Source organism: Nipponia nippon, unplaced genomic scaffold, assembly GCF_047370975.1.
Source record: "Nipponia nippon isolate SJK-2023a ecotype South Korea unplaced genomic scaffold, ASM4737097v1 scaffold_5, whole genome shotgun sequence".
Lineage (NCBI taxonomy): Eukaryota > Metazoa > Chordata > Aves > Pelecaniformes > Threskiornithidae > Nipponia > Nipponia nippon.
In genome coordinates this window covers 18,945,270-18,972,805 of record NW_028262369.1, presented here as the reverse complement: position 1 = coordinate 18,972,805, position 27,536 = coordinate 18,945,270, and the positions used below count along the sequence as shown (strand labels likewise).

At 47.4% G+C, this 27,536-nt stretch overlaps 1 protein-coding gene across 8 annotated transcripts; it reads right to left on the bottom strand.

The window, feature by feature from the left end:
• Positions 1 to 343: 343 nt before the first annotated feature.
• Positions 344 to 23,114, bottom strand: IL21R (interleukin 21 receptor). Of its 8 annotated transcripts, XM_087730835.1 has the most exons (12): positions 22,805 to 23,114; positions 22,247 to 22,337; positions 20,675 to 20,731; positions 18,989 to 19,075; positions 13,833 to 13,907; positions 10,489 to 10,594; positions 9,648 to 9,844; positions 8,291 to 8,442; positions 7,699 to 7,876; positions 6,420 to 6,516; positions 5,505 to 5,586; positions 344 to 2,391 (listed from the first exon to the last, which is right to left on the bottom strand). In XM_087730835.1, exons 5-12 carry the CDS (start codon positions 13,885 to 13,887, stop codon positions 1,477 to 1,479), a joined length of 1,782 nt encoding a protein of 593 aa, XP_087586961.1. In that variant the 5' UTR covers positions 13,888 to 13,907; positions 18,989 to 19,075; positions 20,675 to 20,731; positions 22,247 to 22,337; positions 22,805 to 23,114; the 3' UTR covers positions 344 to 1,476. The 8 variants fall into 8 exon arrangements, with proteins under 8 accessions (XP_087586961.1, XP_087586960.1, XP_087586962.1 ...); XM_087730834.1 differs by lacking the exon at positions 20,675 to 20,731; XM_087730836.1 differs by lacking the exons at positions 18,989 to 19,075; positions 20,675 to 20,731 and having other exon boundaries at positions 13,833 to 13,928.
• Between the last annotated feature and the right edge of the window lie 4,422 nt (positions 23,115 to 27,536).

The following is a 27,536-nucleotide window of genomic DNA, read 5'->3' as shown; positions in this document are numbered from 1 at the left end:
AAAAAAAAAAAAAAACCACCTGATTTCTTGGAGCAGCGCCCAGGAAGCCCCTGAGCTAGTGGTGTACTAAGAGAGTAATAACAACATGGGCAAAGCTAAGGCCTGTAGGTTCAAAATCAACATAGCAGAGACCACGGCTGTTCTGAACAATCAAACCAGGGACGTGGATGCATAGAAAAACTCTTCCAGCACTTGCCTGTGAAAGAAACAGCTTTTCTTCATTATAGTGCTCCCTCTTGTTTAGGGAGCTGTGGGGTTGGCTAAAGTCTTGAGTAAGAGATGGGGGAGAGGGTAGAGAGTTTATTGGTATCACAGCAACAACAGATTATTACTGCACTGGAAACATACATCATTCACCACACAGGTTCCCTCAGTATAAGATGTTCGGGAGCCAAGCACCCGTGGGTTAGTAGCAATGTACCTACATAACAAGTGTCTTCACATTCATTATTAGTATTACAGTAACTTTTTAAGACAATTATCCTAAACAAAATAGAGATACAGAGATGTCAGAGGGAAACATATTCACAATTACAGTGTAAATAGCATTTTCATGGTTGGCTTTATTAGCTAGCAGAAATTGCTCAAACTTTGTGCTACTGACCTGTTAACTGCAGCAGACCAGTTCCAAGACAGAAGACGGAGTTGCAGGCACATCCAGGTAGGACAACATTTCTGAAATTTCTGCATAGTTCTAAAAGCTGCTCAATGTTTCAGTTAATGTACTTGGAAAATGCTGGGAGAGATGCTGATTCAGTAGAAAGCCCTGGTAGCAAGAGTTTGTCTGGAATTATATGTGTTTTGAAGACTTTTCATTTGTAGTCTCCACCTGGAAAGGCAAAGTCTTTCTGAAACCCAAGTTATGTTTGGTCTCTTGGACACAGTTCTGTGATGATTATGTAAGAATTGCTTTTGATCCTACCCCATGGACAGGGCTGGGACCCTCCATAATTAACAAACTATTATAGCTGGGTTTAAAGAGCCAAAGATATTTGTAGGAAAAATAACACCACCTGTGTTGTTTGGAAAGGGTAGGGGAACTTTAACATAACAAATACGCTTGCCATGGGTTATACTTCTAAGATTCCATGTACATCCAAACTCTCAAGTCATGCAAGAATACCAGGGAAAATAATTTAAAGTTTTGTACTCTTTATAAGGTTACTGTCAAAAAAATTTGCACATCTACGTAAGCTAAAGGGTAATTTTCAAGGTACAGTTGCTTTTTATGACATTATAAGGGGGTTTGACCTAGGATTCAAAAAAAACCCAAAAACCAATCATGTCAAGTTTGAGACATTAACAGGATAAGTGGCAATAGAAATAGGCATGTATTTCCATGGACCTAACACTTTTCAGTTGTATGCAATAGAGCTTACACAAAGTAAACCCCGTTTCTCTTCTGAATTTTGCTAACACTTTGCTCCTGGCACAGTATGGAAAAGGCCCTACACTCTGCAAGGCAACATCAAGTCCTTAGTTTGTCTGTGTCCCATTGACAGGGCTGTCAGAGCGACAGGAGACCCACTGCTTGACGTAGCTCCGTGGAAAGTCCTCCCCCTCCGGCTCAAGAGGAATGGACCCACAGTTGGTCTGACTGTTTTGCTCAAATTCACAATCAACTGGACTCCCACAGTCCGAGTCCACAAAGCCACTGTCAATAGTGTCCAAATCCACACAGATCATAGGGTAACTGTCACCAGGCCTTGCAATGTGAGGGAAGAAGTCATAGGAGCCTTCACTGTAGGAAACGCTTTCACCATCAGGAGAAGGTAGAGAAGCTGGATTTTCCAAATCCCACTGATTAGGCTGCAAGCAAAGGGCTTCTAGGATGCTCCCCATCCCTCCTCCCAAAGCTCTTCCTACTTGCTGGTGGGCTGGGACACTTGTACTCCTCAGGTGGTCTGTGGACACAGAGCCTGAAGCAAGTATTTTGTCCTGCGTGCTCAGGTCAGCCAGATGCAAGTCACTGGATATCTTTCTGTCTTCATCATCGATGTTAACCTTTGGGTAACCAGTTTCTCCAGCACTACCACCTTCCTCACTGGTATGCTCATGTCCCCTGTACACGCGGTTACAGTTGTACTGGCAGTTACAAGGTGTAAATTCATCAGCCACAGTCACAGTATCAATGGACAAATGACCGTATGACCGGTCCTGAGTCCCGCTGCTACCATTCACACTAGACAGCAGGGACTGGCTATCCTGACCTGGGGCAGTCAGGCAAGACACACAGGGTTTGCAAGGCAGATCTTTTCTCAGCTCACACATCTCCTCCCGTGAGGTGCTGTTGGAAGTACGCATGGTGTAAACTTCTAGGACTTCTGGAAGAACGATTCCCCATTCAAAGAAATCGAAGGTCATTTTCGTGTGGGATGCACCAACCCACTTCTGCATAAAATGACATACAGGGAGTGAGACAGAGAGAGAGGTTAGTGTCATCAGGTTTGAGGTTCCACAGAAATGACCAAAGTTCTTATGCTTTTAGAAGCAAAGTCAAACTCTAAAATCACTGACTCCTCCAAAATAGCAGGGTATGAGATGCTGTTATTACCAGACACAGGCAGCTGCAGGAGAACTGGCTCAAGTAATTTAAAATAATTAGCTTGAGAGGTTTGCATGGCTTTGCAGTTTTCTTTACGCTACAAAGAATGCCACTGCCCATAGCAGCATTCCTTCGTGCATCAGCCAGAGGTCCCCTCTGAAGCCACCAAGCCTCCCCTGCCCTCTTGTCCTGGACGCTACTTCTCTCAGGAAGGATGGTCAGCTTCTCCCCCCAACACGCGCATAGCCCTGCTCTGTCACGTCCCTCACCTCAGTTCCCTGGGGAGGGGGTCAGGGCAAGGCTTCTCCCAATCTTCTATATGCAACCATGCCCCAGACCAGCCTTTTCTCTCACAGTGACAAGAAGGAAGCAGGGGTAGGCAAGGGATGGGGATCTCAAAGAACTGTAGCCACTGCCTGCTGCAGATAACACTGACTCAGATGATTAGAGAGTGCCACACATTGAATCTTGCCCTTCTGTATCACCATTAGTATTACATTCTGCCCTGTGCCATGCATTATCTCTAGATCACGAGCCCCTTGCATTCAGTCACATCTGAGAGTAAAGGCACCTCTGGGTTTCTCTGATGTAAGAGCAAAGTAAAAGTTTCTGTTCTTTTTGAAGAAATCACTGAATCAGACACTCAGCTCACAGCAAACTTTAGGCATGTGCCACTAATGAATGCCAGTGAGTCCTACTAGAAGATTCTGCAGTCCAAAGGCTGGGCACAGCACAGACTCAAGGCTTGGTTCTGCCCCTGTCTCGCACTTGCCTAATGGCTGAGCTGTGTCAAGGTTCTTCTAGGTGCACCACTTTCTGCTGTGTATAAAATAGGTAACAATGCTGAGTTCATAAACGCTGTGAAGGCTTCTGACAGAGTACTGCATGAGAGCTGGGTGTTGCCACAGCTGTCAGACTGCCTTAATCGTGTCAGCCTCCTGTCCCAAACTGCACTCAGCATCACTAGACAGGAGCAAAGTATTTGGAAGAGAACAGCTTGACACAGCTTATTACCCTCTGACATAAAGCATGGAAAAAATCTTCATTATAGCAGGAAGCACCAAGTCTATTTTAATCTATTTTTAACCTAAGTTACAAAGAGCTTATTATTAAAGCTGTAATAAACAGCAAGGCACCTAAGGTGCAAAAGGCTATTTGAAGAAACAGCAGGAAATCCCTTTCTTAGAATTGAGCAGGCAGAATATTTCCTATTCCCTCTTGACAGTTCTTTACAAATTCACACCCAACATGAATCTAAGGACTCACGTACACATAAGAGTAAACAGTGTTCCTCTGCTTTCCCTTCTCTTTTTATATCTTAACTTTTCCTCTAACGTTTTCACTGCTTCCAACCCAATCCAGGACTGTTGTCTGCACAGCATTACTACTGTAATTTGCTGATCATTATTCACAGACATAACCTAACCACTTGCTTTGATGCAGGCAGGATGCAGTGGAATGAGCCCCATATCAGTTGGTTTCTTGCCAGCCAAAAATGATGAGTCTGTTCACATATTAGTGATGTCACCACATCCTCTTGACAGCCCCTGCCTGTGCATCTTGTGCTGTGGCTGTGTGGGCAATTGCTGCTTTAATCAGCAAATTTATTAAGAAGGAACTCGGCTTTAGCAACTGAGGATCATTCCCTTCCCAGCAGCACTGAACAGCCTAACTAGAAACTAGCAAGAACGTAGTTCCCACAGAATGGAGAACCCCATGGCTTCACCCTGAGAGCAGCATGGCTCCTAGCATGCAGGGTGCTTTCACTTCCAGTATGAGTGCTAGCCTGTGACTCTCAGGAATTCCCACACTGAGTCCACCTGGTCCTAGTTCCTTTCCCTAAGAGCAACCAGGGCCACCTGCCTCACAAGAGCATGCAAGTACCCCTCTGGTGCAGATATGGGAAGCCATAACTGGGCTGAAAGAGGAAGGCAGGAAGGAAGTGAGACAGTCACTGCAGGCTTCAGCCTGAATGGCACCCATCCAAGACTACTTGCTTAACCTAATTGCAAACATCAGCCATGTAACAGTGGGAAAGTACATGAAGATCATTAGGGCCCAGCTGGTGTCCCTCTCCCAGAGGGCCTAAGAAAAAGCAGAAACAAAAAGTCGACACTGAGGTGTCTCTGATCAGTGCTGCTGTAACAACAGGAACTTGTTCAGAAAGAGGCAGTGATGTCTGCACTCACATGATACTACTTTTACAGTCTGATAATGGCATTGTGAGCTGCTCTTCAGCTTAATACAACCATTATTTATGGATCCTCAACGTTCTTTTACTTTTGTATCCTGAGAACTCCAGCAAACTCTGCAGTCTTTGCAAACCATTTGTTACATGAGCAAGTTTTGCTGGTGTTCAATGAGAAGAGAATTTGGGAGGGCTAGGCAAAGTTACTCAAAGACACTTCCTTCATAGGGAGGCAGCTGCACTGTACTATCACACAGCAGTTATTTGCCCCCAAAGCTCTAGCCATCTTTCCAGGATGATATGCATAGCTATTGCCTGTATGAGTGACTCTTCAGAGAGAACTACAAGGCTTAACATCGAGTCACTGCAGAGGCTGGAGTGGAAGATCTGGCTCTACAATGAAGTCTGCTCCATGGCCTTGATGGCAGCATGGGACTGGAGCTTTGGAAAAATCCCAGTTACTGTCCTGGTATCCCTTTGTCCACTCCTTTCAGGTTCCCAGGCTTCACAGATCAGATATGAGCTCAGCTCACCCACTGAGACAGCACCTACAGAGAATAAGCAGCACAGACGTGACATAGAGGCCTTCATGGCACAGAATAGACTCTGCAGAGTCTGCGGACTCTGGTCCTTACATCTGGAGCCATCTGGCATTCCCTTGAATTAGATTCCCCCTCCCACTACCCTAATGAGAATCCCTTGCCCAGGATAGCACAATGGGCTTTTTAGTTTAACTTCATCATGTGCTCTACTCGCGTAGCCCATTTATACCTTGAAATCTCCATTATGCACCAGGTAAAGAGGTTTGAAAAAGGGAGCAGGGTCTGGTATGCAAGCCATCTTCTTCCACAAGCTGGAAGAGAAAAGAAAAAGGCTTTGGGGTTAAGCACACATTACAGATGGAAAGCAAAGCATCTCCAGATCCAATTCAAGCAGCTGAAGTCACCTGCCCAGCCTCACAAGTTAGCAAGTGGCTGAGGATCCAAGGATGCCTTGTGCTGTCAGAGCCATCTAATGGCCTTTCTTGTGAGCCTCACAGGAGGTGGGGCCTCAGCCGCCAGGACTTGGCGCACACAATATTCACGCTAAGGGAAGAGGTTCCAATTTTTTCCTTCCTAGAAAAGCACCAAGTGCTGGAAATGCGTTTTCCCCTCAGGCTAGGCTGGCTCATGGTCTGCACCTGCAGGCCAGGACTCTGCCCTACGCACTTTTTCCGTGGCCATGGGCTGTGCCAGCCCTGCTGCTGCACCCTCCTCTGTGGTAGTGTGCACCCCATCCCTCTGCAAGGGCATGTGACCCTCCAAAAAGAAGAGAGGCCCCCCAGCCAGTGTTGAGGGGCCTGTGTCAGCTTTGGAAAGGGGCAGGTCAGCCCTGGCTACTGCTTGTTTCTGGCAATTGCAGTGCACAGACAGGACCAGGAGAACAGCCCAGGAGGCTGAGCGGCCCCTGCTCCGTCCCCATGTGCCATTGTCTCATCCCAACCAGCTGAATGGCAGCAGAGCCCCAGAGAAAAGCAAGGCACTCTTGGCAGCACACCAGCTGGAGACGATACTTTGCTGACCCTCACAGGCCCATAGCTGTGTCTGTGCATGGATATATAAGATGCAAAGAAGGCTGCATGTGAACACCCCATCTTTAGCAAGACAGAATAGGAGCATTTACTCCAGCTTCCTGAAGCATTCTTACCTCCGCTGTTTGGCCAGAAAGGTTGTGATTGAGGCAGTGATTGCCACGACAACACCAAACAGCAGCAGCCATCCCATGCCTGCTGTCTGTGTCACTGCTGGAGAAAGAGACAGGGTCATTCAGGCTCACCTTGCATTTCTACCCTGGTTAATAAGCAGGAGATGGTGAGGTGACACCCTCAATTTCTACCCCAGACTTTCTCTTAGGGACACTGAGCCTGTCACCTGGGGCCCAGCACTCCAGACAAGAGGTCTGAATAAGGATGCTCAGAGAAGACTGCATGAATGAAAGGAGCAGCGTATCAGGTGCCCTGTGGCCTAGCTGCACCACAGACCAACAGCCAATATGCTTGGGGCAGGACAGATCCCTGCTACAAAGACCCCTGGTGTTTCTGACTCCTCCTGGTTTAGGGACACCTCCACAGGTGATCCATGAAGTGAAAAGAGAGTGCAGCAGGCCAGAGACATGTGAAGAAAAGGTGTTGATTAGAAGAGCGCTTGTTGGCTGCTCTCTGCCTGTGATGGAAAGGAGCACCTTTGAGACCCAGAACTCAGGTAACCCTTAACAAATGGAGCCTGACCCTGCTGCCACAGCACCACGTAATACTTCAGTTTGAGCTGCAGATCAGTGCGAGCAGGGAAGCTCAGCACATGCTGCTGACATTGACCACAGTCATCCTGCCCTGCTCTATTTGAACAAAGACTCCCTATTTTCATAGCCTCTGTTCCACCATGACAGGCACCAGTGTACTACTGTGCATAAGGTACTACGCACTCCCTGTGGAGTGGGAGTGGTGGCTACCAAACGAAACGCCTGTGCCCAGCATGACCAAACATCAGAGCCCAGACATGGAACTTAGCCCTGAGAGCAGGCTCCCCTCTCCCCTCAGCCAAAGGCAATACTAAGCCCAGGTAACGGAGGCACCTCTACTAGATGTCCCCCATTTCCAAAAGCTGCAAGCAGGACCCTGGACGTTTGACACTGGAAAGGAAACTAGAGGCTACACTCCTGCTGTGGCACCCAAACCTACAGCCAGCCCCACCAAACCCTCTTCCCATGGGCCATGCTGAAAGGTGGGCTTTGCAGCACAGTGAGGTCAATACAGACAGCACATATCAGCCCGGGCCTGGGGTTCATGTACTCAGTAAGCAAGCCAAACATGCCTGTCTTTACTAGGCTATTTAGAATTTGTTCTAATTAATTAGATTTGATCAGAGTTCTGGAAGCATTGTCTGACATTGGACCAACTGGAAGGGCAAGGAGAGCTGGTAGTATGTACCGGCAGGGCTGGTTTTCAACGTCAGCAGAGGACTCCATTCACTCCAAAATCCATGGTAGCCAGTGTCTTCTCGAGGTCTGGCTCTCACTTGGAACTCATACTCAGTGTTCGCCTGGAGTTCCCATGGCAGGATCACCAGGGTCCGTTTATCTTCATGGACAGCTTTAGTCTTCTGAGTCTGTGAATGATTAAACACCAAAACACTCAGGGCTGGAGTGACTGCTCCCACCTTACCCTCACTGCTTCACAGTGAGGAGCCCTGCAAATTACTCTCCTCTGCTTTCATGTTGTTTCTGCAAGGCCACGCTCTGGCTAGTCAGTAGCTGCATGGGGCCCGGGAGGATCCTTCCGTGCAGGACAGCATGAGAAGCAAGTGAACTATCAGCCTTCCCCACAGGATCTAGTACTTCTCAGACAGCTTCTGCTTCTCGATTCTTTTTTCAGTTTTGCCTGTTGTTAGTCCAGGCAAGCAGAGAGACACCTTTTCTAAACCATGAAAACCCTTCTTCCACGCCAGTGCTCCCATCCTGGTTGTGCTGGCCTCCTCTTTGCTAGTACATCCTACTTGATGGTAAACTGACATTTCACTTACCTCCCAAGTGTCAGTCCTTCTCTTATAACGCAGCTGATATTCCAGCTCCTCATTCAAAAAGTAGAAAGGAGAGTTGTGGTAGACGGTTTCCCAAGAAATATTGTAACCCTCTGAGAACACAGCGGTCAGATTGAACGGAGGCTGTGGTTTGACTGGAAGACAGGATGATGTTACCCTTCATAACGTTACTGCAGACAAGAGGTGGCCTAGCATGGTATCAGCAATGCAGAGCAAATAGGGAGCAAAACTGCCCTGGCAGGGGTGGGCCCTCCTACACAGGACAACATCCACAACGTTCCTGCCTCTCAGGCTGAGCAGTCCTGAGTCATGCACAGAACCTCACACTTCAGCAGCATAGTGAAGTTAGGCCCACCTTTCTCTGAATATGCCTTCTGCCTGTCTCTTAACCTCCTCATCACCCAAGGAGCAAGAGAAGATAGCACAAGGGGCTAATACCTCCTGGGAGATGTAAAGAGTAGAGCACCTTGTTCTTCTCATGACATAGGAGGACTCCGTGTAGTCATGGTCACTTGCACAGTTAGGGAAATACCCCTCAATGTAACAGAGACACGAGGAAAAGCTGAGGCTAGCAGACACTGCATAAACCCAGTGCAAATCCCTGTGTCGTAAGTGCCTAAAAGGCAAGCTTTTGTATCCCCTGCAGGGTGTTTTCATATATCGAAAAGCAGTAATGCACAAACTCCAGCACTAGTCTGCAGGGTGCATCACTGAGCTATGATGCCTCTGAATGGGGACATCTAGGACATGTGCAAAGCACCGCTACCCAATCTATAGTCTGTCAGTGGGAGCAAGGGTCTTTCCTGAACTGTTATGGCATTTGTCAAAAAGATGACACTTGCCATATAAAGTTTAATTTCAGAAGAATCCAAGTAGAAAAATTTTTTCATATGCCTGCACACCTTGTGCCACCCACAATAACATCACGTTGGTTCAGGTGTCCACTGCAAGAGCCTCTTGGGACTCCTGTGAGGACATTTGTGGCAGCTGCAATTAAAGCAATTCCTCCTGCCGTTTAGATTCCAGCCGAGAACCAACACTTGCATAGTCTAGGTACGAGATGGGTCTAAGATGGAAATTTATAACCTACTGCTTCATGGGGAAAAGGAATTTCCCCATGAAAAGGCTGGGGCCAAGCCAGCTCTAAGCTCAGCCTCAAGCGTAAATGTTTCTGTAGTTTACGATAGCAACAATAAGAGCACGGTGCTCTGTGTAGACAAATGCACACCAAACATAGCCCCCCACCACTGGCTGCCATACTCACTCCTTGTCCAGACTATCCTAGCAGACAGACATAAGGTCACACAGTAATTATCAAATCCACCATTTTTGTACTTACTGTTCTCTGCCATATAAAAGCCTTTGGAAATCACGTGCTGCCTCTCGGCCATCTCTGTAACATCCACCTGGACTTTGGTATCTGCCAGGAATTCAGTCATGTCCACAGTACACATGTACTGTGTATGACTGGCATTCCTGGAGAATTGCAGGAGACTGCAGGCAGCCACAGTATTTTCTGGACCTTGATCAGTAACCCTAAAACCACCAAAACAAACAAACAAGTCCACATCTACCATATGCTGTAGTTGGACTAATCTGTGTTGCTGAACCACCAGGCATAGAAATTAATAAGAAAAAAAGAGGCAACATATTCAAATAAAAAATTACCTTTGAACTTTGAGATTTTTTTTTCCTTCTATTTGCTCAGCTTAGCATCTTTGAGAGAAGCAGGAAAGTAATGCTGAAGTGTTTGTGGAAAGGAAAGGTGCTCACTAGGCCTGCGCAGCCCAGGACTGCGCCCACTTCCTTGCTGGGTCAGAACAGCAGCCATACAGGGCTTGGACAAGTGGTGTGAGCCCTGCCAGCACACATGAGCGAAGGTCCATTGTTAACAGCAGCAAAGGGCAAGGTATTCCCAGGGCAGGAGAGAAAACAATGCCAAGGAAGCCAGAGTCAGTGTAGCAGTCAGTGGCAAGCAGCGCAGTCAGTGGACGCAGGAACCAGGGATCCTGTGTTAGGGGAGGACCCAGTTGATAACTGGAGTGTGAAGTACAAGTGAAAACCAGCATGGCAGCAAGAACAAGAATTCTACCTAACAAAGAGGACAGAAGGACACCACTGTGCTATGGCACGTTTGAAGTTCCTGCTGACAGCACTTTGCTCATCCTACTGAGACGTACCATGTTGCAGTGAGGTTATATGAACCAGCACTCAAGTCATTTCTTAGGATACAGGACAGGGTCTGTACATAGTCCACAAAACAAGTGAGGTTTTCACAACACGTAGCTGTAGGTTTGGAAAGAGAAAACACAATGTCAACTTCCATGATGAAGCAAGCAGAACTTTATATTAACATACACAGTCCTCAGGGCTCCCACTAAATCTGAAGGGAACAGACCACTCTGTGCCAGCCCCCTCAAAAGTCTCCAGTCTTGGAGTGTAAAAGACATGTTCCATCTCTACAGGGAGGCAAGTCATTGACAGCAAGATAAGCATAAAAAAAATCTATTTAAAATTTTGTGGCAGCACACGGCATGCCAAAATATCAGGAAACGCCCAAATTGTGACTGAATTTTCAAAAACTTATCTCTGTCCCCTCTTATACAGTCACTACAGCAGAGTCACATACTATTTCTGCAAGAGTCCTAGCTGAGGTAGCACATAAAAGAGGCATGATTACCCAATCAGAAACAGTAGCATATTCAAACTTTGTAATGATACCCCTTCCTAAATTGAGTACTGTTCTTTGCTAGTCTAGTTTTTGTTCTATGACATCTATGTGGCGCTTCGCACATTTAAAAAAAGTGGTATTTTAGTAGTTCTTTCTTTACCATTCTCTCTGTTTACTGTTTTCTACAGCTTTATATCAGCAGCGTCAATACTTTTCACGTCCAGCTCCAGAGGCTCAGAATATGCTTTTCATGGAATTTTGGCAAAAAAAATATTGCAAATTTGTAGTTACTATAATTTCCATAAATCACTCTGACACTAAAGTGATAGGCACAATTTATTAATCACTTAAACAGACTTCTAAAGAGAACTTGAGAAGCAATTGTAGAATTTGTGCTGGTCATTAAGAAAATTAGCTAATTTGAAAGTGGTCACAAAGCAGCATCTATGCTCTTCTAATTGTTCTGCAGGCGCTCTGCTCATGTATCAGTACCTGATATGTGCTGTACAAAAGCACTGTTGTTCTATACATAACACACTTAAGTTATCTCCCTGGATTTCAAGGCAGGGAAGGTGGCAGTACAATTAGAAATACCTGCATTGGCAAGTCCTCGTCTGACAGCATCTTGGCTGACAAGAGCCACCACTACTACACTAGGAATAACCGAGTGAGGAAAGGCCCGTAGGAGATGCGGAATGCCATGCTGGTGCAAAACATGCCTGCTACAGTGACTATTCATCTCTTATGTGTACAGTATCACCCCTTTTTGATGGAAATAAAAGTGTCATCATCTAGGGGAAGATCTCAAGATTGATACATCCATGCTTAAATCAAGCATGGGTCCTCCCCTACCAGCAGGGCTGCTCCCAGCCTGATGGGAACACGTTACTTCACAGCCATCAGGCACCCAAATCCTCTGATGCTAACCATGTTGCCAGTTCACCTCCCTTTGTCGTTCTGCTGCTTGCCTGGTTAGAGAAGCTGCACTCCCTGCTTCCAACCTTCCCTTTGTTGAACATGCTTTGTGTTCAGAAAAGTTGTTTGCGTAAGATGAAAGCAGGCCTACATGATATGCTCAACAACCACAATGCCTGATTTTACAGTTAAAGAGAACGCTGTATGCAGAGAATAATCAACATGGAATGCAGGCAATGTGTGTGTTGATGGACCAGAAACATCTGTTCCGCCGTCCAGATCAAACAACAGTCCTCACAAACAAGTTGTCTCTGCATTTACAGTCACAACGCACAGCAGGCATGTCCAGTGGAGGGTGCAGCCTAATTCTAGGCCAGAGTAAGTTCAACAGAAAAGAAAGTCTAACTTTTCGCACTGACTTCACTCATCACAAAAGTTTCTTCCTAGTCCTGTTGCATTAGAGCACACGCTGCTCTCCCTGCATGAGCTCTGGGCAGCACTCAGATTTGCGTACAAGACCCCCTCCCTGAAGAGTCAGGACGGCAACAGAAGAAATTTGGAGATGCTTGAGACAGACTGGCCCCAAGGGTGTACATATGCTTTATTAAACTGTAAGCGATTCAAATTATGTGGTTGTCACTTTGTTTCATTTTGACTTTTCCATTTCACACTGACTTCAGAATTTTATTCTAAAATTTTCATTAAGTTTTAACTTTTAATTTTGAGCCCTCAATAGGCTTTTCTCAGGGCCCTGGTACAAGCACTGGTTTTTTCCAGAGTCCTGAACAACAACCTTTTTCTCCCTTAGCCTAACTTTACTCTCTTACAAAAACAGGGTTATAAAAGCCTTGCTTTCCTTTAGAGAGCAGCAAGTATTAATAAGCATTGCTAATTAGCATTCTTCTATGCTATTATGTTAATCAGTCAAATGGACTACTATTCCTAGGTAGCTGGTAAGCTGCAGGTATATCTTTGGGCAAGAATCTGTTAACAAAATTAAGAAGAGAACAGCTTTTTACTGGGAAAAGAATAATTAAGTGTCCTAAACCCAGTTAGACCTAGGATGAATTGTCCATCCTTGGCAGCTTCAGAAACAAAAATCAAATACTTTTAACAGTAAGATCTAGTTTGGTCCAAACTGCAAGTAGTACAGGGTAATTCCCTGGCTTGTGCTACACAAAGTTCAGACCAGGCATTACAATTGTCCTATATGGCAAGAAGATATAACTCTGAATTAATCTTGTCTGCTAATTTAGGTTTGGAGCAGGCCCAATGCTCTGCCTAGAAGCAGCATGTAAAATGCTAAACCTGCACCTGTTCCCTGCAGACACTGTTGTCACTGCCTTTTTCTGTCCAGCTGACCTGTTCAGAAAGTCAGATCTGAGTCAGCTGAAGCTTGCACGGTGGGTAGGAACCAGCAAGAAACGGGGAATGACTGTCTGCAGAGTGCAGTCCTGAGCAAAGGGGCTCAGACCAGGAGAGGTTCACTCCACTGTCCCTGGCTGGCCTGCCAACAGCAGCCATAACCCCTGGGGATATCCTGGTCTTAACCGCCAGCACCTTTCCTATGGCAAAGATTTTTTTTTTTTTTTTTGGGGGGGGCAGGGTGGGAGTGAGTGGATGGGTGGGAGAATCCTACTCTAATGTCAACAGGAGACATTTAAATGCAAGGCAGTACCTCTGTACTCTCCCCACTGGTGCTGCTCCCTGGAGTGTTACATAGTCTGGCTGAGCTCTGCCCTTGTGCCTGTCCACCGCTGCCCATGGAGCCTCTTCTGTAACTCATTATCCCATGGAACCCTCTCCCCTGGTACCCTATCTTGTGCTCGCTGTCCCATAGCAACCTTGTGCCATGCACATCTCAGCAAAGCCTGTGTCAACAGCCACCAAGATAAACCATGTGGGTGTACAGCCCAGAAGAGGTATCTGTGAACTTACTGTACTGGAATAAAAGGAAGAAGGAAATACTCTGGAGCCACAGTTTGTTCCTCATGTTGGTTCTGACTGGTTGTCCTGGGAAAAAAACAAACAAAACTTAAAAAAACCCCAAACAACGAATTAAAAGTTCAGCTCAGCCGTCTACTCATATGTTGAAGGTTAAGGCGGAATTAATCTTCATTTAAATGTCTAAAAGTAAAGTGCCTCATTTAGGCAAGTAATCTCAGCTCCCTACTCCATGGGCTAAGGGAGGGATGACCAACAGCCCTGCCAACTGGCCATAAACCAGGTCCGCGAAATCTCTGCTCCTTGCCAGCAGCATGTGCACAGAGAAAGCAGCAAAGTGACTGCAGCCTCAGTCTATCCATGCAACAGGAAGGCACTTGGGTTAAGTGCTAACCCATTTTTTCTTCATTGGTTTCCTGCAACTAGAAATGGCTTGCAACTAGAAATGGCTTGCAACTAGAAATGGCTTGCAACTAGAAATGGCTTGCAACTAGAAATGGCTTGCAACTAGAAATGGCTTGCAACTAGAAATGGCTTGCAACTAGGAGAAGTGACATTGCTGTGGTTTAAACATCAGTACACTGAGTTAGTCAAATAGAGTCTGAATGTCACTGTGGGTCTGTATGAGCAAGGCCTGCGAGAACTCATTGATTTGGCCTACCCATGGTAAAATAAGCATGGAATAGCTAGTTAAGGGACTCCAGGAAGGCAGACCAGACAAAAAAAACCAGCCTCCCATGTGCCACCGAAGAGAATGATGTACAGGCTGTCCTGATGCAGTTTGGTGAAGAGAACCTACAGGAAAGTCTTCAGAGAAGAGGACAGCAGGATGTTTACAGCAATATGAGGAAACAACATCACATACAAATGACTGCTCAGCCCACAGCCCTTGCTCCAAGACCAGGCCCTCAAGCCACATAACAGATTAAGTCTGTGTCTTCACAGTATTTAACAGTTACAGAAACACACAGATGTGCACAGAAAGACTTAAAATGAGCTCCCTGCAGAGTATTGGCTGTTGATACCCAGTACAGATTTCAGCACTGTTTTCTCATGCTATTCTGAAATGGGCTAGGCTGCCTGGGGACAAGACTTTGGACAAGCAACCTGTATTATTTTGGGGACATACTTCTGTTAGTACCAAGTTGCAAAGATGCACAGACAGCAGGGAGGGCCCACATGCCATGCCACAGAGCAGCAACGTTGTCAGTGACTGGACACACAGGAGTGTCTCTGCAGAGCCCCAGAGCTCCGCAAAACCCCCTGCACTAGATTGCACAGAGGCACCTGTGAAAGTGATGTGGGTGAAGACTGGACAACAAGCTGCAGCCACCAAGACATACCCAGAGGTCCTGGCAGGGCCTGGTGCAGGTGATAGAATCAAAATTGTTTGAGTTGGAAGGGACCTTTAAAAGTCACCCAGTCCAACATCTCCACATCTTCAACTAGATCAGGTTGCTCAGAGTCCCATCCAGCCTCCAGGGATGGGGCATCTGCCAGCTCTCCGGGCAACCCGTTCCAGTGTTTCACCACCCTCATCATGAAAAATGTCTTCCTTGTATTAGTCTAGATCTACCCTCTTCTAGTTTAAACTCATTACCCCTTGTCCTATTGCAATAGGCCCTGCTAAAAAGTCTGTCCCCATCTTTCTTATAAGCCCCCTTTAAGTATTGAAAGGCTGCAATAAGGTCTCTCCGCAGCCTTTTCTTCTCCAGGCTGAACATCCCCAACTCTCTCAGCCTTTCCTCATAGCAGAGGTGTTCCATCCCTCTGATCATTTTTGTGGCCTCCTCTGGACCCGCTCCAACAGGTCCATGTCTTTCCTGTGCGGAGGGCCCCAGAGCTGGGCACAGTACTCCAGCAGAAGGGCAGAGCCACCTCCCTTGACCTGCTGGCCACACTACTTTTTATGCAGCCCAAGATACAGATGGCTTTCTGGGCTGTGAGCGCACGTTGTCAGCTCACATCCAGCTTTTCATCCACCAGTACCCCAAGTCCTTCTCGGCAGGGCTGCTGCTCTCAATCCCTTCATCCCCTAGCTTGTATTGATACTGGGGGTTGCCCTGCCCCAGGTGCAGGACCCAGGTCCCAGGGTGCCTGTGCCTCCCCCTGTCACCAGCAGCAAACACCCAGACAGTCACTCAGCACAGAGAATGCCAGTGAGGCCTCTCTCACTTGGGGAACATTTGTGGTGTTTAAAAATTCCCCAGGTTTACTCAAATAATGAAAGCAAAATAAATTTAGCAGCCACCAAAAAGCCCCTGCAGCCCCACGTGAGCTCAGGCTTGCTCTCAAGGCCCCACAGTGTCCAGATGAGATCAGCAAGGCTCACTCAAGAGGTGCCACAAACACCTCATGGCTGCATCACCTCAGCCCTGTGGTGCAAGCAGCCATGCTGCTGCTGCCGCCCCTCCTTTCCTGCCAAACATATCCTGCAGATGAAGCACATGCTCCAGCTCAGCAAGGAGGCCCAGGCACCCTGCTAGTCTCCCTCGCCTGCTGTGAGTCGCAGGACAGAAACTCTCTTTCCCCACACTCCAGCCCTTCTTTCCGCATCATACATTTCCTTGAGGAAACACCTTTTCTTCACCCCTCTGGTCCCAGTTCTCCAACTTTTCTCTGCATAATAACTATTGTCATTACCACTACTTCTGGTGGTGCAGTCCCTGATTACTAAGACATAACCCACTGCCTAACCCCACCTTGTGTTCCCACTCATCCTTCCACTGCTCTTCTACAAATTCTCATTCCTTTGAGGAAGGCACCCTGTTATCCTGCCACCTGAAACCTGCTCACCCAACTTCATGCTAAGACCAGCTGCACCATGAACACAGACGCCCTCAAGATGGGCAGCATCCTGATGCTGATGCAGCATCTGCTCGTGACTTCCTAGCATCAAGGGCCCTGTTCCTTGCAGCATATTTAATAGAAAAGCTGTGCCGAATGAACTGGCCACTGGAGCCTAGAGGTCACTAGCCCTAGAAACATGATAAATGCGATTGTCTAGTGCCTTTTTAAATTGTCGTTCTCCCTGCAAAATACCTAGAACCTATTGTTGCTGGGTTCAGAATATTCAGGACCCCCCCAGCTTAGGATGCCAACAACCTGCCCAAATGGGCCTGTTCCCACCCCGAGAGAGCGCACAGTCCCCAGGGCTGCTGCTGTTCCTCCTCAGGCCTTCGTACCCTCTGACTGACGGTAACCCAGCACACACCCTGGACTGCAGGACGGACAAGTGCCAGCTGGTACCACGCCCTGCTGCAGAAGCCCATCTCTGCGTTATTTTGCTTTGTGACTGTCACGCTCCACAGTCTCAGCCACCCTGTAAGGCCAAGAAAGGCAACTCACTGCCTCTTCTTCAGCAGAGGAAGGAAGGGTTGGGCGCTCGGAGAGCCCTGCAGACCCACTGCTTGTTTCAGAATCCAACTGGCAGTGCCCGCAATGTGTCATGATATTTCTGTAGCTCCCTCATTTTACCCCTATTCCTGCCTAAATAGACAGAGCAATGCAAGGGAAGTCTTTGCTGCTTTTAGCTACTGGACTGTGGTTTCTTTAAAGCGCCTTCCCTGTTTTTCATCCTCTGCTCAGAGGACAGTACCATCAATCCAATGGGACAGGAAGGACTGACCAGGAAAAAGTCAAAGCAACAAGCCCGAGTAGCTCATCAGGAAGATGTCTTATGGAGATATCAAAGGCTGCCATTACACACTGGAGAGAGAGTAACATACAAGGTTGTAATCTAGAAGGAAGCTTCCTGAATAAGAGCACAGTAGCAAAAATAAGACAGAAAAGCAGTAAGATCTGCTACCACAGGTGAAGCAAGGAGACAATACTTCCTTGCTTGGGACTCCACCGTCCCATCTCTTACCCTTGCCAGTGCCCACAGATTAGTCCCACACTTACCTCCTTCACTTCTTACACAGTTCTCCTACCTTGGTGTGGTGGGGAAGGACTGCTACCTCTGAGAGCACCATAGAGTCAGTGCTCTGTGTGTCTGACCTCCTGGCTGTGCTCCAGGTTGTGATGACAGAACAGGGATGTGGGTGCAGAAGAGCTAGGAAAGATGCAGCTCTGCAGCAGTGTCTCTGTGGTCTTTGGTGGCTGTAAGACCTCATGGCTTCACAGGATGGCTTCACAGGATGTACAGGAGCCCCTGTTCTGAAGCCTCCTCCAGTCAGGCCCCCTGCAAGTCTCAGGATGATTAAGGCCCCACCTTTCCTACATCCCTCCATTTGTTACACCCTTCCCATTTGCTTCCATCTGTCAGCATCCTGCTCATGTGATTGTTCACTTGGAGGGAAGAATGGCAGTGGGCGATGAGCAGAGGCGGGAACTTATTCCTTGTCTGGCATTAGAAAAGTCCTTTCTACCACCTCATTTCAATTTCTCTGCCTGTGAAACGGGGACTCTGAGACAGCTTCATGCATCCTTGAAACCCAGTTACTTAATTCTTATAAAACGTCAAGCATTGTACAACTGCTAAGCACCACTACTGCAAACTCTGTAGTATCCTAGGGAACAGCGTGTGAGAGGACAGTCATAAAGTTGATTAGCCATTCATATAGATGTGCACATGCAAATGATGCTACAAGGTTTTAATATACCAGAGAATAGGAAATAGGACCAATACAGACACAAATATTTACAAAGATTATTTTTGTTAAGGATCTGGAAATGTGGCGCTATAAGCTGCCAAAGATGGATGCAGTTTACACTCACAATTTGAAGTGTCTCTAGGAAAGGTATGCACTTACAAAACTTCCACAAAAAAAAAAAAGCCTAATTAAGAAAGCAGTTTAAATAAAATAAAAAAAAAATCTGGCATTTCCAAGCATGAGAAAATAAGCGTCATAGCTACACCCAAGCAAAAAAAAAAAAGAGTGGAAGTCTCTCAGTCCATCAATTATATGCAAAAATAAGCTTTCTTCTTGAAAAAAAAAAATTCATTATCAATGCACACTGCCATCTAATCACAAAGCTAAAGCAACAGGGAGACGGGAGGCTTCTCCAGCTGTCCAATAGAGGCCAACAGCAATGACAGCAAGGGCACAAGGGCCACGTCAGCTATAGGAAAAATTTGCAGTGAAGTCACAGGTATCAAGAAGTAACAAACTGGCAGCAGGGAAAATTGGTGGAAACATGGACATTACCTTGCCCCGTCCTTTCAGCTGTCCATTTCAGCCCTCCAACACTTCCATGGCTGGCCTGGCTAAATCATTACTGCGGCTGTACAAGAGCTGGAAAGCAGGTGGATCTCATCAGCACTGAGTAAGAGTAAAGCCTACTTGTACACGACCAAGAGCTGTAGTGTATTGGAATACACAGTGATAACTGGTGGTTGACGTCATCACTGTATCAGTATTACTGTGCCGATAGAAGGATGTGGTGAGCAGAGGAGGCAATGAATTCGGGTCCAAACACCCACACAACATTTATTACTGTATTACTCTGCTCTCTTACTCTTATGTGAGAAAGAGGTGGGAGAGCAGATGAAAACTCATAAGCTTCAGATCTAAAAGGTCATAGTGGGACTGGTGGAGTTAGAGCCTTGCAGTAGGGAGGCATCAGTGTCAAGGCATTAAATGGTTAAGCCTAACTATATGTAGTACAGCGTGTACTGCATCAGAGACAGCCAAGTACCACTGCACTTTGCTTCCACCTGCCCCAAAATGGCCCCTGGGACCAGGGCAACAGCACCAACCCTCAAACCACAGGCAGGGAGATGGTCTGGCTCCAGCACAGGTGGACGGGCTCAGCCCTGCCCTAATCTCATGCCTGCAGCTTGTGTCTGGGCTGGGGCTCTGCGGGTGGAGGTGAGTTGACCTACCCTCCCTCACTGTCAGCCTTGCAATCTGTAACTACTATATATAGTTAGGCTATAAGGATAATAATACAGAAGAACTGCAGCCTAAGTAGTTATATAGAACGTAACTAGCGCAACAAGTTATACAGAAAGTATTAGCGCAACAAGCGATTTTTCATTTTTAATGAGTTAAGTTTGACAAAAACAGGCATTTAGGTGCAATATGTTTAAATTTATAAAGCAGTTGGTCTTAAAGTACCACCAGTATTCTTGTTTTAAAAATTAGCTCTGTAACATCAAATGCATACTATTGCACATTTTAAAAGTAGTGTGGCTTGTGCCTGCCAGACTATCACTCTCTGGACTGATCACACATGCTGCCCTTTCCCTCCTTCCTCTGCACAAATAATGGTACTAGTACACCTCGGAGAGTCCTATGTAACCATGGAGCAAAAGCTGCACCACTGTCCTGGTCTGCTATCCTCACAAGAGAAAGCTATTACTAACTGCCTGGGAAATGTCTAGCTTAGCTGCTCAGCCTAATTGACCCCGTGCTATCCCACACTGCACCCAACAGTGACAATACCCACAACCCATAGGCAGCATCAGTGGAGACAAGTCTTTTCTAGAAGCTTGGGCCTGACACCACACCTGTAAGTGATCCACAAAGCATGCAGAAGGAAGAGCTGGTCTCTCTTACAGAGATTCTGCTCCAAACATGATGGGGAATAGCTGTTAGGCTAAGTAACAAGATCTTCTCCATGCACGTTGTAACAGCACACAACCAGCACGCAGGCCAGCCCAGTTACCAGCAACCACCTGGCAAGCATGGTCAAGAGCCACCTGCCTCAGCCTGAATGGTCCAAAACATCAGTTTTTCCCAGGGTGAGTCAGGGGCACGGAGGTGTTTACTGTATAGAAACAAGGAAAGAGAGGTAGGACTGAAGGCAGGTAATGAGCCCTAGGAGAGGGCAGCAGTGGCAGTTGGAACTTCTTTTTCTAAGATAGTTAATTTTAATTTAAGAAAATTTACCCTTCGCTGACCACCAGAATTCAGATGTGTACAGTTGCCCTTCTGTGATGCTCACTGCTGGTGAAACATAAAGCCAAGAGAAGCATTAAGGGCCTGCCAGAAGGATGGAATAGCTCATCCTGTATGGATGTGTTGAAACTTAATGATTGATTCTCTTCTGTCATCTAGCGCTATTCCTATACATGTGTGTATGTGCAAGTACATGCATGTGCACATGTGAAACTGTGCAAGTGCTGCAACGTGAAGAGCAACAAGTAGCCTTTCTCCTGCCGAGCAAATGTTTAACATACGCTTAACTCTTCAGTCCTGGGAAGCCCAGCTCAGTGTGACCCACCAGATCTCTCTCAGTGACTGAGAGGGACTATACCCACCATATCCAGCCTGGGAAGAGCCATGACATAGAGCACACATGCAGGATCTCTAGGAGCCCTGGTACCTGTTGCCACCTGGAGCATGGTACACAGATACACCTCCTACACAAAGCAAGTCAGTGGGCTCAGTGTGTCATCACCACCTCCAAGAGCACACAGCTCTAGAGCTACTCTGTGCTGCGTGGGCACTGACTCCTCTCCACCTGAGGTTCCATGGCACTTCAGGGCAGCTGAATCCAGCTCCCAAGGTAAAGCAGTTGGAGACCTGAAGCACTTCAGTTGCCATGGGTTTACATTGATTTAAGAGGCAACTACTTTCATCCAGCTGTAATCTCAGCCCAGCCTGCAATAGCAATATTCACCAAGAAGCAAGTGTGAAGGGCACACCAGGGAAGGCTTGATAGATTCTGCTAAAGTTATTGATGACCCAAAAGCATTTTTCCATGACTGGAAGAAGGGCAACATCTGCATGTATTTATCAGCAAGAATAAATACACACAGAGGAAATAACAATCAGAGCTGACAGTTCCTTTCTCTAGGAGAGAGAATTAGTGACATTTGCAGTTACCAAGTTCACGATGTGGGGAAAAAGCCCCACACAAACAGTACTACCTCTGTATTTTCTTCCTGTCACAATGGAATTAAAACAATATTCTCAGCATCATCAAAGATACAGACCTGGTATAACTCTAGGGTCAAAGGCACTTTTACTGGGTGGTGACATTTAGGAGGAAGATAATCATACATTACGATAAATAATGAGTAAAAAATGTCAGAAGAACAGCTGAGACATGAGTAACAGTGTTCTGCTGGAGGGGAAAGCAATAGAAGAAACCACCTCAAAGCTCAGGAAATGGGGTAAAATATGAATGAGCCAGGCAGAAAGCGGAGGTGTTAGTCAGCAAAGCAGCAGGTTGAAAAACAACAAAGCCCACCAGCTGGCTGCCTGCGAGCTGACACAGGATGCTGCACAGAGGAGGAAGGAGTGCATCGCTTTCGGTCTGGGGAATGCTGAGTGCCGCCTACAGAGACCCCAGCACCCTGCCCTCCTCTTGCCATTTTTCCAGTTGTCTCTTTATAGCCACCAACATTGGGCTCAGCCTTTTATTTTCCCCAATATACACCAAGTCTGAACCCATTCTGCATGAAAGCTGTAGTAGGAGGGCATCACTTCAGCTCCTGCCAGAGGAAAAGGGCTTACCTTCACAGAGCTGTGACTATGCACGTCTTGCTCACATGGAGGGGATCACACAGATGCTCGTATCTTCTCTTAGGAAATCACCAGACACACGCTGGTTAACAGAAACAGGAATGACTGTGCCTGTGAACTCACCCTGACCATCTGGAACAGAAACCTACAGCTCTGCTCAGGCTCAAACCCACCACCCTCATCTGCGCCATGCAAAACGTGCCCAGAGCATCTCCACAGACGCCTCACTATGCGGTATACATTCAGCCCACAGGAAAGCATGCTCTCCCCAAGACAGCCTCCACACCACCCTCCTCCGAGAGCCAAGACCCCTTTGGATAGCCCACAGGCAGTACTCTCCCTTCATACATTTGTCAGAGCCCTGCCCCACAGCTTGGTTCCTGCAGCTTCACAAACTAAGCATCAGCCTTTTCTTGTCTGTTCAGCTGATGCGTCCCATCCTCCCCTATCACAGCCATTCTCAGACTGGTCCCAAGTCACACCTTCTGCATTTGTGCTTCCAAAGAGCACCAACTCTGCAACTCCATCATATGTTCCCACAGTGCTCACCTGAGTCAGCAGTGCTGGCAGAACCCACGGCTCCTTTCACACAGGTTGGCAGAAACTGACCCGTTTGGAGCCAACATCCATCAGCTTGGCTCTAGCTCTCTGCTCACAGGGATGCACCAAGACCAGAACTCTGCTACTGGCATACAGTTACTTATGGCAAGAGCCTCACCTGAGCCTCTTAGATCTTTATTTTACCACAGCTGTCAAAAATCAGCATGCCCCACCCATGCTGCCTGGCCACAAGCTTTTACAGCAGGCCTTCCACACCTGGGGCTGGGTGCAGCAATTGAGTGTGCCTCGGACAGCTTCTGGCATCTCTAATAGGGTGAAAAACACACTAGCTATTTTCAGCCTCTGGCTGTGGAAGCACTTTCAAAGCAAAAGCTCCTGGCTCACATTGCATGCTGCCTCCACGTGGCAAGCAGTGAGCTGCAGGAGACGATCGCATGGCAGAGCACAGACTCCAGCAGCATTGCTGGCTCCATCCCAAACCCACAGAACATGCAGTCCCAACACAGTTAGTGGCTTCTCATGTCACTGGCAGGGATGTACCGTCTCTTCAGGAGAAGAGGTGGGATGGGAGTGCAGGAGAGACAAACAGGCAGAGTTACGAGAAGCACCTTGCAATATGTGGGGGCACATTAACAACATTGGAGATAAACAGGATTTTCACGGAAACAGATTGCTCCAAAGTAACCAATGTTTCCAAAATACATTTCTGCATAGAGAAGCCAAAAGGCTTCATGAGACTTTCTTGGGGCAGTCCAAGTTTTGTGAACCTATGGCTTTGCTATCGCGCTGGTAGGAGTTCATTGTAAGGTGGCAGAAGGCAGGAGCTTGTTTTGTTTGAGGCTAAAAAGGCCAAAACATGGGGTTATGGGCTCCACTAGAGCACAGGGACTAATGCGATGAAATTGTGTCACATCAGTGTATCTGCATCCAAATCAGCACTGGTAAACATTTATAGTGCTCAGCAAGAAGAGGAGGAGTCTGAAGGTTGTTCCTACAAAATGTAGGGGCCGGGGGATTCCACGCTCCACAGTGGCTTTGGTTGTGGTGTGAGGCTCTTGCTCGAACAAGGAAGCTGCTTGAATCCCCTGGTTGCTGTTCTGTGACCAGCTCTGCACAGCCTGGTTTCCACACTCCTTACCCTGCCACTGTGCATGTGCAGAAGTTGGAAAGTGATGTCCTAGGAGCAGCAAGAAGTTAAAACAACGGCAGATAACACACAAAATAGAGACAATATGGACAGCAGTTGAATGTGTTGGTCCTTCACACTAGGGAGCATAGCTGGAGGTTTTTAACTATAAGAACAGCAAAGGTGGCCTGACCAGAAGTGGGAAGAATCTCTGATGCTTGCGGACGACAGTGTCTGTTGCAGGGGCCCAGCACAGCTCAGAATAAGGCCATGGAATAGGCAGCACATGCTAAACTATGGGTCCTAATTCCTGCCCTCGTGGAGGAAACAAGGCACTTGATGGCTCTGTGGCCTCCCTCATGTTGTGGAGGAGCATACTATGTGCTTCTGGAGCCCCTCAGCTAGGCAGGGGGGGAGCAGGCTGCCCAGCAATGAACTGCCCTGCATAACCTTCACGCCCAGAGCCTGTCAGGCCCACGCAGTGGTTAGCGAACCCAGCACAGCGTGAGCCTGCCAGAGCCAGCTCCTCGAGACCTCTGCTGGCTGCTCTACCCGGGGCCAGTGCAGACCTGGTTCTCACAGCAACTCCCCAGAGCATCAAGTCAAGAGCCAGGGACTGGTTACAACCCCGAGCCAGGTGTGGAAATTCTACCCCCAGAAGGCAGTCCAGTGCTTTCTCACCCTGTTACAATTCTTGTTGCTGTGTGGGTGGCTCACTACAAGTGAAACCAGCAGTGGCTGAGCTGGGGAGAAGCAGCCAACCTCAAAGTCTTCAGCTTATGGCAAATTCCCCCATGTCTAAGAGCTGGGGAAACAGCAGCAAGTAGGAAAGTCCCAGTGATATGTTAGTCACCGACTTGGTAACCTTCAGGCAGGGGACAAACACCACACTGCTGTGAATGCCCTGCTCTTATACAATGGAACACAGGCAGGGCCATGGAAGCAGCCCATCTGCCACTGAACTGGGACAGGAGCTCCTTAGGACGCCTGCCACGCTCCATGGACTGGGGCAGGTCTAGCGCAGTCGTCCCTCTACCAGAGACAGGCTGAGGGTCAGAGGCTGGTACTATACCGACTCTTGTCATTACAATTGCCTCCCTGCATTCAGAATACAGAATTTTAGGTCTCCTGCACAGATGGTCGGAGTTTTATAGAAAGTATTCTAGCTAAGAGCAAAAAAAGAAGAAAACAGCTGCTCCTTGCCCCTATGTAGCTAATGTGCCACAGCAGTCGGTTCCTTACTCTGTTCGTCTAGGGCTGCAGCCAGTTTTTCTTCTCTTTCATTTTGCAGTCTTGCTGGAGGGGTAGAAGGTGGCTGTGTGGAAATTTCCATGTTGTGGAAAGCCACAGAAGGCACGGGATGGAAGCAGGACAGCACAAGGGACAAGTAGACCAAAGCACCTTTGGGCATAGTACAGCAGAGATGTAAAGTTCCTCTCAACATTGCTTTCTCAGCTTGTCAAAGGAATGAGAATAGTCAGGACTTGACAGTGCTGCTGATAGCTGTGATTAGGTCCTCTGGGAAAACACACCAAGGTATGGCAATTTAGTAAGCTTAAACTTTGGTTAAATGCCAGTGAAGTACCTGGAAAGTGCCCCCTTCTTCACTCGGCTGTTTTTTTCCTTTGCTTCAGAGCAATCTGCTTTGAGACAATAGTCCCGCAGCTGAAAACCAGACTGGTTCATTGGTCTCATTGCTCTGATTGTCAGCAAATTCATGAGGAGCTGTTGTATGGCTTCCAACCTCATCGCCACAATTTAGTCAGAGGGGCCTCGAGGGCTGTGTGCTGTGGCTGCAACATCTGATGAAAAGCTGACAGCATAACATGGCTGCCTCAGTCATAGCAGTGTGGTGAAAAAAATTAAAATTCTGGGTAATGTGTAATCATGATACATCACCATGTGGGAACCCAGGGCAGACCTGGTACTCGGCAATCTGCACCGGGGGGGAAATGATCTCTGTGTGTGTGTGTGCGCCTGTGCATTCCACAGGCACAGTTCCCCTGAGAATTAGTCAAAAACACCTATTCTTTGTGAAAGCAACTGAATGCAAAATTACACACTTTGGAAGGAGCTCTGTCAGAGCTAGAATACAAATCATGCTCCCTAAGTTTTCTACAGAAAAGACATGGCTGGGAGAAAGTACACTGTCCTCTCAGTCTCTATTCACTAAGGAGTTTTGTCACATAATTCCACAGTCAGAGGTAAACATTAGGGAGCAGGGTTTTGGAAGTCACAACCCCCTCATTTGGTTCTCTCACCCTTTGTTCCTTTGGCCATGTCACTGCTAGAATGCAACACTTAAAAGAACTTGTTTTCTTAGATGAAGTTTGTAGCTCATGATCAATAAGCACTTGGACATCCTTGCACCCTGCCTGAACAATGCAGGGTCCCAAAGCAAGATGCAGGGACAAGTTACTGAAAAAGCCGACCCCTCCCTCACCCTAAATTAACTTGTCCCTACCCCCAAGAACTTGACCCCACATCCTCAAGCTCCTGCTCCATACTAGTCTCACCCTTGTCTTGTGGTTATTGTCAGTTTTCCACAGGCAATGACAAACCTTGTGATTGATAGGAATTTGCCAACAACTGTTCTGTACACGTGCACATTTCCAAGGAGCTAACAGTGTTCAGAAAGAAGAGAAAGAAAAAAAAGGCAAGGCTGTGGCATTCTCTGCAAAGAAAAAGCAGCGTATCAGAACTGGGAAGACACTCGCTTTTCTCAGGAACCCATTTCACTCATGGTGAGCCAGGCTGCTCATACTTGGTAGGCAGCCAGGTGAGAAAGATGTGGAGGTGGAGTGAACAAGTAATAAATAGCATTAACGAGGCTAAAACTTGGCATAAGCCTCTACTTGCACTGCAGTCTTACAAAACAAACTGAAAAACACTGAAAATACACTTACTACGATCAGTAATTCTCTGTCCTGCTAGGAGCCCTCTGCTAGCTAAAAAGGACATGCTTGGAGGGTGCCAGCCTTCAGGAATGGAGTTCCCCTCTCGAGAGGGTAAGCTGCCTTTGCAAGGACAGGCTGGTCCCCAGGAGGCGCGGCTCAGGCCAGTACACCTCGCTGGCAGTCCTGGGAGCCAGCCCAAAGTCAGAACTCCCACACACTCCGGGCAGATCATCATCTTAGGCCAGAAACCCGTCATTTGAAACCTACCTGCGTTTTATAGCCCGGCAATAGCTCCAGATGGCAAAAGTGGAGGCAGTGGAGGATGGAACATGATCTTGGCTCCCACTGCACTCGTGCACTGTGCCTATTGCGGGACGGGGTGAGCTGGCCAAGCTGCCCAGCCAGCCCCAGTGTTTGTCACCAGTTCTGGGTTACGCAAAGGCATAGGAATAGGGATCCCCCTTCTCAAAGAGTTACAGTTTGATTTTGCCAAAGAAATACTGAAGGGAGAAAAGGGGAAGAATACCCACACACAGAAAGCCATCCAATGGAAATGAGCAGATGGGGGAATAGCTATGTAGAAGAAAAAAAACATGGAAAGGCAGAATGAGGCTGGGGCTCAGCAGAGAAGTTCCACAGCAAGCAGCTTTCCAATCCTGGCCTGAGCAGACCTCCCCTGGCTGCTCCAGGCAAGTGC

Excerpts from the sequence above, each read along its gene's own strand:
- IL21R (XM_087730835.1), bottom strand. The coding sequence starts at position 13,887 with ATGAGGAACAAACTGTGGCTCCAGAGTATTTCCTTCTTCCTTTTATTC. Across the intron at positions 9,845-10,488 it reads TATAACCTCACTGCAACATG|GGTTACTGATCAAGGTCCAG; the intron begins GTACGTCTCAGT and ends TGGTGGTTTTAG. Across the intron at positions 6,517-7,698 it reads GTTGAAAACCAGCCCTGCCG|CAGTGACACAGACAGCAGGC; the intron begins GTACATACTACC and ends CTCTTTCTCCAG.